The 14,498-nt window shown below is 37.0% G+C and overlaps 1 protein-coding gene across 4 annotated transcripts in view; it reads right to left on the reverse strand.

The window, feature by feature from the left end:
• Positions 1-14,000, reverse strand: part of dpysl3 (dihydropyrimidinase like 3) — a 37,892-nt gene extending 23,892 nt beyond the window's left edge. For 2 of the 4 annotated variants that reach the window (XM_088604072.1, XM_088604071.1), the window contains exon 1: positions 6,905-7,138. In XM_088604072.1, coding sequence (XP_088460198.1) covers positions 6,905-6,943 — 39 coding nt within the window. In that variant the 5' untranslated portion in view covers positions 6,944-7,138. Of the gene's footprint in view, positions 1-6,904; positions 7,139-13,501 lie in introns of those variants that run through there. The other 2 variants (XM_088604070.1, XM_088604069.1) reach the window with 2 other exon arrangements.
• Between the last annotated feature and the right edge of the window lie 498 nt (positions 14,001-14,498).

A 14,498-nucleotide genomic window follows, 5' to 3' on the forward strand; every position in this document is an offset into this window, starting at 1 on the left:
ATGCTTTTCATACTCTTTGGTAAATAGTACAATGTTGTTACTTAACAATATGCCAATAGCTATAATTTCTGATAAAGAAAGAAGCCAAAGCATCTCTGCTGAGAGAGAATATAACAAAACAACTTCAAGATATGCATTAAGTACAGTAACATCAAAATGGTGCATGCTGGTATTAAGAGTATTTTAAACTGTGTTTTTACTGTGCCAGAAGCAGTGACAATTAGCACAAATATTTCAATGGGCTGCTGTGGCCACCTGTATAAAGGCTCAAGGAATCTCCTGGAACCCTGAACTTCAATTCAAATTCAAGTTCAGAGTTTTTCAGCCAGTGAACACTGTCCCCAGTAACCAGACATCAAACATGTAGGCTGCAGAGACATGTTGTCATGTGTCATCCCATAAGAAACTACACAAGAGCTAAAGCATAAGAGGAAGAACAAGCAGAGGCAAAGCATATTCTGTCTAAACGTCATGACAAAAAGATGGAAAATGAACACTATAATGACTTTGTACATTCAAACTGCTATCGTTGCTATCAGAACAGCTTAAGACATTCATGAATTCTTGAGGGGTCAAAGGGCTGAAAGAGTTTTTAACCAAGGAGCTAGAATCCAACCTGCATACCTTCCCAGACATCAAAGGGAAATTATGGAGAAAATCAAGAGTTTGAAAAAATGATTCAGTTTTTCAAACGGAATGATCGGATCTCATCATCACGTTTAAGCAGTGCTTTTCATTCTTAATCTTTTTACATATAGGAGGGCACCTACTGTATGTCACCCAGCTTTAATATGCAGCAGACATTAAAGTGCAGCAGCCCCATCCAGCCTTTATACTTTCATAAGTCTTTTATGTGATCTAGTGGGATGAACTGAAAGGCTTGAAGTAGGACTGAGTGCCAATGGTACTACTCATATAGTCAATAGCATTGATGTACAATGGCAATGAAGTACAATGGAATGGACAAAAAGCAGAGGAAAGCATTTTCTTGCATTTTGTCTCACCAGACGACTTCTTTGAGGTAAATTACAGTAACTTTGAATTAGTCTCTGACTGACGTTCACTAGTTAAAAGAACCACAGGAAGTTTAAAACTTTGCAGCTTGTGGACTACCACAATTTTAATAACATTAAGTTACATCAGGACTGCAGCATGGCTTCTTGTTAAGTGTGTGGAAATTTTCAATTTGTTGATGTTTTCCTTCAGGCTAGGAAAATGCAACGCACGCTTGAGGTACAGCACCTGTGCTGTAGCAACCCCTCTATCTCTCTCTCCTCAAAGCAATGTGTGACAAATCAGGTAACAACGCAAGCACTGTCTAAAGTGCTCTGATCCCATCTGTACGTCAGACTTTGCATAAACATAGTGCCACTACTACTGTCTATCTGCAATATCCCCTCAGAATGGGTTCCTCATGTGTTCCTCAAAAATGGAACCCTTCTGGGATGTCAGGATGATTCTATCTTTGTTATTTTCTTTATACGGGACTGATAATCCCTCAGATAAATTTGATTGAAATTCAGTAATTCCTCAGAGCCCAATCTTCTGAACAGCTGATTACTCTCTGGTTACTAGTGTTCAATGCAATCCAAAAAGAACTGCAGGCCTTTTAAAAAAATAAAGGTAAAACTGGTCGAATCCAGCAGCTCACAAGACAGAGCTCATCCTTCTCTCTGTAGCATGATGCAGACTACAGAGCACACAGCTCCTCTCCCAGATGGGACAATAGTCCATCAAAGGGATTACCTCCAGCAACACTGGTCCCCCACTTATACAGCTAGTTGGACTAGAGCTACTGGAGTAAAGTACTTCACTCAAGGCACAACAGCAGTATCGGCAGCAGGAACTTAAACCCACAGCCTGGCAGCTATGAATCCAAAGATTTACCCACTATACCACCACCTTTCAAAGTCAAACGTATAAAGATAGTTGTGATGATGAATGATTCCTAATCTTCTGTTGTGATAATCCTGAAATCACTAATTCTACTTAAAGAAATAAATGATTTCGGTGATGAAGATGATTTTATTTGTTTTTCTACAGGACCATATCATTTGTGATGCATAAATGACCTGATGTGTACAATATCTGATGTATGATCTGAATATGCAGTATGGTGCTTTTTTATTTATATTACGGCATGTAATTAGCTCATTTTGCCAATGCTGGTCAGAAAAAAAAAACAGTAATGAATAGGATTCTAAAATGCACTGGTGTCCGATATGGTGTAGTCCTGCCATGTGCCCTGTGACAAGCAGAATATGTACAGCCTCACCATGACCATAACGCTCAATAAGAATAAAACTTTAGCTGGAAATGGGCAGCTAGAATAATGAAGTAGGTCCCCTTTTACATTTAAAGCACTTTGGGATCCTTCAGGTTTATAAATTCTATATTAATGGAATGAATTATTATTTTTATTTGATAATAATGCATTTTCAGATAGTAATATTTCTGGTAAAAATTAAGACATACAAATACACTGAGATGCAGGTCTGGAGAATTTGGAAACTTTCATTCTAAGCTTAAAAACAACACATAATATATATATATAATCAGAAAGCCTCTTATTCCTAGTAAAGGTCATTGCAATCTGGATTATATTCTACTGTACAAGATAGAAGGGCCTTTTCTCATTTGCATTTGTAATCTTTCTGATGTGCACAGAGTACAAAGCTATGTCCCGAATGTGATGCCAGTCCTGTACTTCTGCTAAGTGCTTGAACTGCATGCAGATGAAAAGGTGTGGCTTCCACACGAGTTGACCTATTTAGAATGAATGTCATGTCTTAGGCATGATGTAATGCTCTAACATTGTTTTAATTTGGCATTCTTCTTCCCAGACACACAGGCCATCAGGGCTATATGAAAATGCCCTCAAGGGGTTTGCCAAAGTGATAGGCATGACCAGGAAAAAGAACAAGGGATACTTTTGAGAAAGCAGACCCTACCAATTCAGGCAGCCAAAATGTGCATGGTTCCTTTTAACATCCAACATATTAAAGCCATCAGGACCACAGTTCATGCTATTTAGTACACAAAAACAGATGGGAAACCAAAAAAGGATGAAAGTGCTGAAGAACAAATCCCCAGAACACTGTGCACAGCAGGGATGTAACATCTGTATTTTTTCAAATGATTTTTATAAAGTACTATATACAGTACTTACTATAACTGTACTTTACCACCTATAAAAAGTACAATACTTTAGAACATGTAATTAAGTCAGTACATTATATAAAACTGCCTGTTACTTTTTTTAACACATATGAAATTTCTGTTGTGGTACCATGTAATGAATATATTATTTGCCAATAAACTTTTATTTCTTTCCTTAATTACAGAAGTACTTTTTATTGAACAGTATAAGTGAACACTAATAGTCTTCAGTGCACTGGACTGTATGCGATGTTTGTTTTAAGTAGGAGCCGCGCAATTCACCGCTTATTTTGGGTTTGAAGCCTGTGTGACCTTGCTCATGTTTCCAGTCACTTTCTTTATTTTATTACACTGTAATAAATATATAATATAATTAAACATCATTGTGAAAAATAAACAATGCACCAGTGAAGGCATTTTTAATTAAAATGTTTTTAAAAACAATGATTATGATTAAAATAAATATTTAATTGTTTCTGTTTAGACAACACACATATACTCTTATACTTTTGTAGCAATAAATATTACAAAAAGCATTCTAAATGTTTAAAATTGACATTTAAAATTTTTAAAAATTTTGCCTCAGAAGCTGAAGACCATAAAGCTGTCTCTTTTTTATTTTTTCAAGCAGTTATACTGTGCAACACCATGAGGAAAAATGTAGGCCATGGCGTTTTTTAATAAACCGTGAACGATGAAAACCCGTGCTTCACTGTGCAGTAATCGTTTATGGCTTAATTTTTTTTCAGTAAGATCCAAAATAGGTAGTCAAAGTGGTTTTATATGTGGAAACTTTTTACCCCTCACGTTTACATTTTCTTCCCTGGAGTCCTTTAAAATGAATTTTGCTATCGTTGAGGAAAAGGGACTGATCATTCAATGCTGACTGATAAAGGGGAAATAAAATATTCAGAATACTGTGTGAATGGTCACATTCAAAGTGTTAGATAATTTACACAGCTGCTTTCTACAAAAACACAAAAGACTGTGCTGACAGAAAACTACCAATGAGAACAGTGGTCTATAATACTGGGAGAGCACCGAGATTCCGATTTTAAACTGTGGCTGTGCAGCATTGCATGTCTAGTAAACAAGAATCTGATTTTCCTTTACTTCAGGGAGACCTCTGACCATTATCAAGGGGTTCTAAAGAGTGTGCACAAACTGGATGGACAGTACAATACAGCCCTTTAAGGCCTGCACTGTGGCACAAATGACTGCAGAGCTGTCATTCCTTGTTACAAACAGGGAATGTGAGACAGCCTAAAAAGCCCAGCCAAAAGGATATTACCAAAGAGAACATGGCAGCTCACGGCCTCTACGTGCATGCTGTGTGAAGAAAGATGTCAGTAACGAGAAAATAATTTGGCATGCAGGCCAGCAGTTTGGCTTTCGCCCTGTTGCTTAGCAACAAAAATATTTACTTTTTTTTGTTCAAAAAGAACACAAGGCAGTGTTTTTCTGCAGTACAGTCAAAACAATAAAAATGATCAATAATAAAAGCAGCTAATCACAGTTTAAAGAGGCTGATCGAAACACTGATAGGGAAAAGACCATGTTCCAGGTCTGCTACTGTCTTCATCTGGTTCTGATTCAGTTCCTAGATCAGAACCATTACACAACACTGCTGTCCCTGGTGTTTTAAGTGAAGAAAGGGGTGCATTGTGCTTTCATATTTGTGTCTTCCTATTGTCACCAAGGTGAAAGATGGCAAAAGCCAACTATACAGTACAACAGCAAGGAATATAAATTCTGCAACGGCACCCTGGCTTCTCTTTCTACTCTTGCTATTTCTCATACTCTTGACAGTAATTCCCTGGGTGTACGAGATTATTAATGACATCTACTGCATAACACTGAGCTACTGTGAGGAGATGGAAAAAACGAAGCCACACCTAGAAATCTGTTGATATTCTTTTTGGTGGTGGTAGTGGAGGTGGGGCTGGGGTTCTTCAGTAAAGAAACAACAGTGGAGCACAGTCTTGATTATATTAATGGCTAATGTCTTCATATATTTTCAAGCTCAACATTATATATTATATAATGTATATTATATGGTCAGTGTGTATTTTTCCTCTTTGCCATAGTTTTTTTAATAATGTTAAAGAATTAATTAAAAATTAGCTCACATTATTATTGTCTTTGTTGTTATCTGTGATGCATAAACTAGATTTAAACTTGTATCTTTAATGGTATCCTTACTGACGTTATAAACCATAGTAATATAGCTTCTAAATACTCCAAATTCTGTCAATAAAGACATTACTACTCACTTCCCCGGGATCAGAAATTCGAAATAAAGGTGATATACTGTAGCATCAAGCAACTAGGCGCATCTTAAGTGTGTACCCTAAGCAGGTGGCATCTTCAAAAGGCTCTAAAAACCTTTAAAAAGCCACCAATCCAACCAAGCAAAATACGTGTTATGTATAAGACGCATATATATTCCACAATGTATAATAATTTAATGACTTATTGTGTGTATTGTGACCCTTTGTGTGTTCTGCATGTCTGGTGAATGCTTTCTCTAAGCGCCCCCGTGCCTTTCGTCAATTCAGAGGAGACAAAGGGCGGCTCTGCCGGTCCCGAACAACACCCCCAACAAGAAACAATAAATCCACACGACAACTCTGCAGCAACCAGCTCCGGGCACAGCTCACTCGCCACTTTAACGTCTCCGGCTGCCTTCTATATTAAATCCCCGTGTGCACACGGTTTTCCTCCCACACTACGTTTGTGTAATGCAGAAATCAAAATGCCACATTCACTGTAAGAGCGGGCTGTCTACTATAAATGGCCAATGGGCGTGGGGATTTTTTTTTTCTGCAGCAGACTGTGCGGAGCTAGTATCCAAATTTCTGTTGTGTGTCAGGATGACTATTAAAAAAATAACGCCGTTCCGTTGTTTTTATGTAAGCAAATTGATATTAGAGAAATGCAGTAGTCTGTAAAATATTGTAATGTTAATCGCAAAATTCAAATCGTCTACTGTATTTTCGCCAATATCAGATTCGAAGAAAATGCGCATTAGAAAATTACGAATTTTATACCTTTTTCAGGACTATTTTATATTCCTGTTCTTTTCTGATATAGGCCTGGAGAAATACCCCTTATCTGCTCTGAATAAGCACAACGATAACAAGTAAAGTATTGATCAATTACTGTTAGACGCCCATCACCAACCTCTGTACTGCCAAACGTTTTGAGAACACATAATGTAAATTAAAAATAGTAGCGTCTCGTGTGTAATATATGCAAATAGTTACGTATAATCCAGTAAACTAAATTAATATAAAACTATTATAATCATGAAATAGCTGTATTTTTTCTCTCCAAATACATCCACAGGGAAACTGTCCAAATAACAGCCTGCACAGGTTTTTTTTTTGCAGAACACTATCTTGACCATCGCCCACAACAAAGAAGATGCAAGTCACCTTTAAAGAAAACGCCTTGTTCGACTTATGAAAACCATGCAGCATATCTCAATTAACCTAAAATAAGCCTCTACACAGCTCAGATACCATCTCTTTTGTTCTAAATGAATTTATCATAACAGTAAATTGATCCATATTGCACTGCGACAATTTAACCGAATTACGGTTCATGGCATTTTTGAGGAAATGATTGATTCGAAATGAAGATTCATGCATGCTATTTCCTGTAAGGAATTGCCAGTATTTTACCAACAAATTGAAAACATGTTTTAGATGACGAATGAAATAGTAAATTATATGAAACTTACAGTGATCCTTGGAATATTCTTTTTGCCTTGGTAAGACATGTTTGATGATGGGTGTTTAGGAAGACCTAGATACAAAGCTGTATATAATTTTCTTTCAGGATGATTTGTTTCTGCTGCTGGTGCGTGGATTGGAAACTAGGGAATGGTCGTCTTCCTTTGCTGTACAATAGTAAATCCCTCTTCGCTGCTGCTGGAGCAGTTCTCCTCAATAACAGCGCTCTGATCATCGGGCTCCTCCCTCACCAGGCTAGACTCAATCGATTCAGTGTCGGTAGCGATTGCAGCAAGTTTATTTTCCCACAAGAGGGAGCTACAAGAGCATAAACCAGTCTGTTTTACCAGACAAAAGGCATGCAGCCTCCATTTTTTATTTTTAGTAGCCTAATGCGTAGTACCGGGCGTCTTCATTCCGCTTGCGTTTTGCTTAATTTCACAAAATAACAAAATGCATAGTGGGAAAGTCATTGGATATGAAAAGTTTTAGCATATTTTGTTAATTTAAGAATTAATTGAATTTCTTATCTATAATCCCGATCCAAAAATGAAATACTATTCGCCGTTTTATTTAACATTATGTTTTTTCTGCTACATTTCATTCGCGTTATGGCTGTGCCAGGTGCGGTCACATGGAACGTGGACATCGGTGAAAATCGGCTTGCACATTTTACAAAGTGTGCCTGTGCGAAAAGCAGTCCAGCACATTTATAGTTTCCAAATCTGAGGAAACCAGATATCAGGAAATCAACAGGATTTTCTCAGATTCTGTTTGGGGTTCACTTTTTTTTTATTCATGAAACATTTTGCCCTCCATAACAGTAGCTGTGGTAGAGGGATACACTCTAATTAGAAATCCTTTTAAATTATATGCTAGAGTATCCTAAGGAGAGCCATTAAAACACACCCTTTTCCCGTAGAATGACTGCAGTGAACTCCATCTGTGAGTTACAGGAAGATAAACAGGTTTGTTGCATCCTGCATATCCTTCAGTAATCCCTCCAGTCCTATTCAAGGTCACATAAGATCATTACTAAAGAATTCAGACATGGTGATGCAATTAAATGATCAAACAAATCAAATCAGCACTAACTGGGAAACAGCAATAAATATAAAACACAATAATTTCTTTAAAACCTGTCAGCTGTAATGCATAAAAAATGCAGTCTTCAGTTTTATACAGTATGAACAAGAAGAAAGCACCTAAAAGCCGTGCATACCTATTACAAAATATAAGGTATCTTCCAAAACAAAGAATGGCAATCTGCTGAGTAACAGATGCTCTACCATCAGTAATGTTGAGTCCTACCATGTGTTTCTATTGTTTGAGAGGGAACCCTCCCATTTGAGACATCAATTCTTAATAAGACGTTTAGAATAGGGAGCAACAGAGCCCTACTCCTTGAGCTATCCAGGGTTGTACTAGGAACTGGGATGCTCCTAGAATAAGCGAGAAACACGTCCTGTATATTATTCCAAAATAACAGGTCATGCTTACTGAGCATGTCAGCAGTAATGAAGACCATAAGCTCTTTATTAGAAATATGGACTGCTGCTGCTAATAAAAAAACATAGTTGTCTTAGAAATAGCAAATAGACATTAATGAACTGAAAAAAAAAATGAAAAACATACTTATGTGACCTCTTGAAAGATGTGCAAAAATGACTGCACACTTAAAATACAGTTAGCAAGTTTAATAATTGTGCAGGAATGGGTTTCAACATTTTTCAGTTTTAATCTTTAGGACTAGGATTCAAGAAGTGCAGAAACGTGCAGTGCTTTCTATATTGAAAGGTGCATTTCTTCAATTTAATTGGTTTCTGCAGCATTTTTGATGGGAGAAAGAAGAAAGAGAGTTTACAAAAAAAATGAGGACATTAGGCTTTTTCTCTTAAAAAAGTAATAACGATTTAAAAGGATACCAGAGTCCAAGATTTACATCAACCTCCCATACTGTACAACCTAAACAGTAATTCCTAAAGAAACACTTTTTTAAAGACACAACATTTGTTTCTTCCTGGCAATGAGTTCCTCTGGTGGCTATGCAATAAAAATAAAACATTACTCACTTAATAATATGAGATACCGACTCGCTGCATGTTTATCACTGCAAACAGTAACCAGTCTCTCCAAGACCGAGAAGAAACAGATGAGCCGAAAATTTCCATTACACAGAAATGTATCAACACTAGTTTAAAATAACTGAGAGAGCTCTAATGCCATGCCTGTGGCATATGCACACAGTAGCAATGTAAGCATGATTTTTAAATTAATTTTAGTTGTAGATTGAACACAATATGAATTTCAATAAAGAATTATTACTTTAGGATCTTTAACAATCTCACATATTGTACAGTAATGTTTTTTTTTGCCAAATCTGCAGATGACAGACATTATTTATATACAGTAATCCACTTGCAGGCTTGCAGTGTGATTATTTCCACATTACCATTAGCACTGGACAATCAAATTACAGAGACAAAGGAGGTTATTATAATACAAAGGAATAAAATGCTGGTGCTGGAAAAATGATTCTATCTGCCTGTTTGTGTTAACCCTTCCCTGCTTTTCTTACTGTTGTCATTGAAACTCCAGTAAATCAAGGTACTGTGTTTAAAACAGCAATATTATCATTTTTATTTTATAAGAGTCATAAAATTAAGTCACACAGAGAGAAAAAGAAAAGATTATAAAAGAGAGAGGGCCTCTTAACCCATCATGCTCATTTGGACACAGACAGAGAAAAGGAGAGGGAGACAAAGCTCCAGAAGGTACTGCACGATAGGCTGTGAATTTTCACAAAACACCTTTTTTCCCCCAAGTTGAAGAATGAATACAAAACAGGGGCTTGTTCTGTTAAGTCTCAGGAATTAGCAGGCCGGCTTGCCAGCCATCTTGAAGTTGTTGAAAGGTTGGAAAGTGTGGAGCCGTCACACAAAACGAAGCCCACCAGCTGGGACTTAGCTTTTTGTCAGGAATGACAAAAACGGAGCTCCTCAAGGTTCCGCCCCCTGCAAAATTGGCCTGCAATGAAAAGCACTTATCTGTCTGCAGGGTGTGCAACTGCTGAATTAGCACTATAGAAAAGTGATGAGTTTCAAAGCTGACTGTATTAACCGTGTTCTCCATTGAGCACTGCAGTTTGTTGGATTAAAACCGTTTCACCAAGAAATTAAGTCACATTTAATACTGTATTTTTATAAAACCAATACTGAAAAGATTACATTTACAATATTGAAATAATCATCATTATAAAAAATACATTGTTTACATTGAAGGTTTATCCACATTCATATCAGAAACCTGTAATCTGTCACTTGTGAAAAATCAATTTGCAGGTTATTTGTGAGAATTACATTATTCCAGAATCAATTGTATGTTTAATATTATTACCCAGAGTAGCATTGCTATTATACCTTTTACCACAGGGTGGCAGTACCTATGGAGTTAACTGGATCTCACTGTGCTCAGTACTGCACTGAATGTCCTGAAAAGTGTGTGTTAAATTCTATTTACAGTAGCTTTTCATTAAAAAGGGAAGTATTATTAGTTACCCAATTTACTTGTGAAGACATTCAGGGAAAATATATTAATATAGGCCTGCATGATCCTACAAGCAGACCTAAACATAAACATATATTTTGATGACCTGCACATGTTGTCTGACACTTTCATCAGATGTTCACATCCTATTGTCATCGGAGCAGTATTGCTATCTATTTATAGAAAGATGTGAGATTATACCTTATGATACCGATGTATCCTTTGACCAGAGCATTTCTCCTCATTTATTATAGTGTCTCATTTTACATACAGAAATCTTATATAATGCAGCTCCCAAAGGAGTACATTGAGGTATTACTAAACATTATAGAGCAGTGCTAAACATTATAGAGATGCTGACATCACCACAAGCCATTTGGGAAGTGCAGGAGATTTGTCATATTCTGTACTTATAACATGAAGTAATACTTTAAGGCTTAAATGACAGACAAATTCCTTATGGTTGATGTTCCCAGTTTATTCACCCAAATGAGCACGATATGCAGAATACTGAAAGGCAATTTTTTTCAAAAACAAGCTAGTACATGCTAAATAAATTAAGTGACCTACATTGATACTTAAAAAATGCAAAATCCATAATCAAGACTGAAGATAACAGTAGTTTAAAATTATTTAAGTGTTGTTACAAATCGGGTGAAAAGTGAAGAATATCAGCTGGATGGGGGTTAGAATGGTTCAGAGGGGAATTTACTGAGAGATAATATCTGGGAGGGCAAGCACATGCTATCACAGTAGCATTTTTTATCTTGGAAAAGTCACACAAAGTCTTCCTGTGAACTTCCAATCTACCCCAATTAATCACCACACAACACACAACACCATGGGTCTTGCTCAACAATGCCAGTAAGGGAAATTAGCACTCTCAGGATCTGCAATACTGCAATTGTGTAGGACTTCAGTATATTTTTTGTTTTTTTCTGTATGTTGCCATTTATTTCCTCATAATTTCTTCCCGATTTGTAATATCCAAATTACTGCTAAGTAATTGCTGCTAAGCCACTGCCTCTGTATAGTGTATAAACACACTTGGTAAATTTTATTGAAGTGTTCAAAACAGGAACAGTGGGTTTAGCTCAGCCGGGCTCAGCCTGTTAAAGTAAATGTTATACATGTACTTTAGTGACAATAATTCACACTAGCAGACTTACTCTTCTTTTGTCCACAACAATGTGACACCACTAACGGGTAACAAAATCTTTGTACATCTTAATTTTTAAGTCAAATTCTGTTCAATTACTGCTAATAAAGCCATAAACACTGGATCCAATTTAAAAATACATTAAGGGAGGTATATTGTTTGCCTTTTATAAATGAATCATTTTGGTGTCAAGTGCTTTGAGAAATATAGCCCAAAAAGTTTTTGAATAAGTGCATGTCTGTTTATACACTGACAGGAAAATAAAACAGAACTTAATGTTAAGATACACAGAATTCTTAATTGGCAGCAGTTCTAAACTTCAGTCAGACAGTTCGTCTAAAGCAATTAACAAACAAAAGCTTAAACACAAATTTTGTACTGTCATTAAACTCATTATCAAAGCATTGGAACATAGCACTACTAAAACCATTGGAACAGGTTTGTTCCAAGACGTCTGATTTTTGTCAAAGGTTCAATTTTCTTATCTTTGTGTCACAGAGCTATTAATGCTAATTTTTTTTTAAATAAGCAGACATACAAACATGCACAAACTCATGCACATGTATGTTCTATAATCATATACTGTACTTTAAAAATTGTAGTAACAGGAAAATAACTTGCAATTGCATTTTCCTTTAACTCAGACATTGAGGTTTAGGGCTTGTGCCAAAGAAAATTGCTGGCTAATCCAAACAGATATTATTTTTTAATAAAAGCAATGAATCCACATTCTCTTGTGCATCTCAAACTATTATGTGAAACACATTTTGTAAATCCATCTGCAGGCCTCTTTTTCTAAGTCCAGTACTCACATACATGGCAGAATTAAGGATGGGGCGTGGAGTGGGGGAGGGTATCAAGCATCAAATTAAATTCATTAGATTGTTATGTGCTTTTATTTTGGTCATCTGATAATCTTGCTTCGATCATTTCTCTCATTCTCATTACATGGGATTATTTCAATTTGTAATAATACAGTATATAACTAATAAATGACCAGAACACCAAAGGAATTAAACCCCTGAAATATCCTTTAATTGTTTCCTGACATATTAAGACCCCCTAAGGTAACGAGTATTTAATCAATAATCGTGTAAGATATTGTTCCTTAAATTACAAAGGCCTTTGTAGGATTTGTACTGTAAGTGTTGTTTTAAAAAAAGCAGCTACTCGTCTCTTTTTCGTCAAAAATAAATCTGAGTCTATGAACTTTTTTCAAAGATCAGGCTGTACTACAGCTTTGTGCACCTCAAATAACGCCACTCAGGAGGAGGGTAAGAGAGGTGTTTGTGTTTGAGCCCTAAATATCAGTACTGCATCTGAACAAGCACGAATATTCAAGGCTCAGTGTTTAATATTGTAGATCGGCTTTATTGAAGTAATTTGGAGATCACATGATAAGGCATGTTTTGCAGATGTGTCCCCTGACTGTGACCAGTCCACTTACTTTCTTCAAAAATGAATATCCTGACAACCAGAACCAGACCTGCCACGCCCCTTACACACCCCGCAGCTTTTCAAACTAAATACCAATTACGAACTAATGTATGGTGTGGAACGTGCCTGCATATCTGCGTATGCTAACCGCACTTCTACTTCTTGCTGAAAACAGAACTTGTTTGAAAAGTCGTTTATATTTTCTCACATCAAGCAGCCCGTTTATTGTCCACTTTGTCTAAATGACCGTTATACATCAAGACATAAAAGAGCTCCTATGCGGTTATCGTGTATTTTTAGATTATTTAGAAGTACTCAGGATGAAATGAAACCTAGGAGCACTGCAGCCTCATAATAATGACAACAGACCAAGATCACGAACTGCTTGCGGCATTCAACTTAAATATTCACTGCTACAGTAACAGCGCGGTGGGGAATAATAACGAGCAGGACCGAGCCTTACCTTCAATTCGTCCAGATTCTGCAGTATTTCCTTTCCCCCCGCAGTTTTAATTTCAATGCCCGACTCCCCTTCTTCGTGTCCCCCGGACCCACTTTCCGTACAAATGCTGCTTTGCTCGCTGTCGGGGCTCTTCCCTTCCTGGGATGCTTCCCCTTTACTCCCACTCTTGGAGCTCCTGGAACTTCTTCTGCCGACGCTCAGGGCATCAAAATCAATGGTTTTGCTTTCGAAAGCTCCTTCCACACTGCAGAACATGCCACCGTATTTTTGCCTGGGAACCTGGTCCGTTGTCCCCGGCCTTGCCAGATAAACAGGCAGGTCGTCTTCCTTATCCCAGGTCCGCTTGCGTTCAGCCATGATTCCGAAACCAAAATGTGCTGGAAGGAGGCGAAAGAAGTCTAAAAAATGTTCAGAGCTAAGTGTTCTGCCGTAGCACACAGAGCGGCCGCAGGAGAAGAAATTTTAAACCAGAGGTGGCACTAGCCTACTGCTTTGAGTCCCATGACAGGGAAGTGATAGCATCAATGCATTGCACACACACACACTATTTTTTTCCCCCAGAGACAACTACTGCCACAAGATTTAATTCTTTTTTCACAACACATTATATAAAATAGAAATGCCACAGTTTAAAAATGCATGTTACCAACGTGGTCGAAGTAAAATCCAAACTCAATCCTAATTTTACAAACCATCCCCTTAAATTTATTAAAGAAACAGCTGATGCAAAATCTTGGTTTTCTTTAACAAACGCCTTAACGACAAAGAAGGCAATACTAATGACACTTAGCAAAATTCTGCAAAGTTTGGTTATTGTAAAGCGAATCATGTCACACGAACCGTGACATTTTCTTAAGTCAACTATGACTCTTTCACACACAGCACGTACTGACAATAATTTCTTTGTCGAAAATGTCAGGTTGATTTAACGATAATCACGTCAGCAGGATCAAAAAAAGGCCAGCAATTTAGATGTAACGGAACAGTTGGGAGTAAC

Source organism: Lepisosteus platostomus, chromosome 13 (assembly GCF_059453375.1).
Source record: "Lepisosteus platostomus isolate fLepPlt1 chromosome 13, fLepPlt1.hap1, whole genome shotgun sequence".
NCBI lineage: Eukaryota > Metazoa > Chordata > Actinopteri > Semionotiformes > Lepisosteidae > Lepisosteus > Lepisosteus platostomus.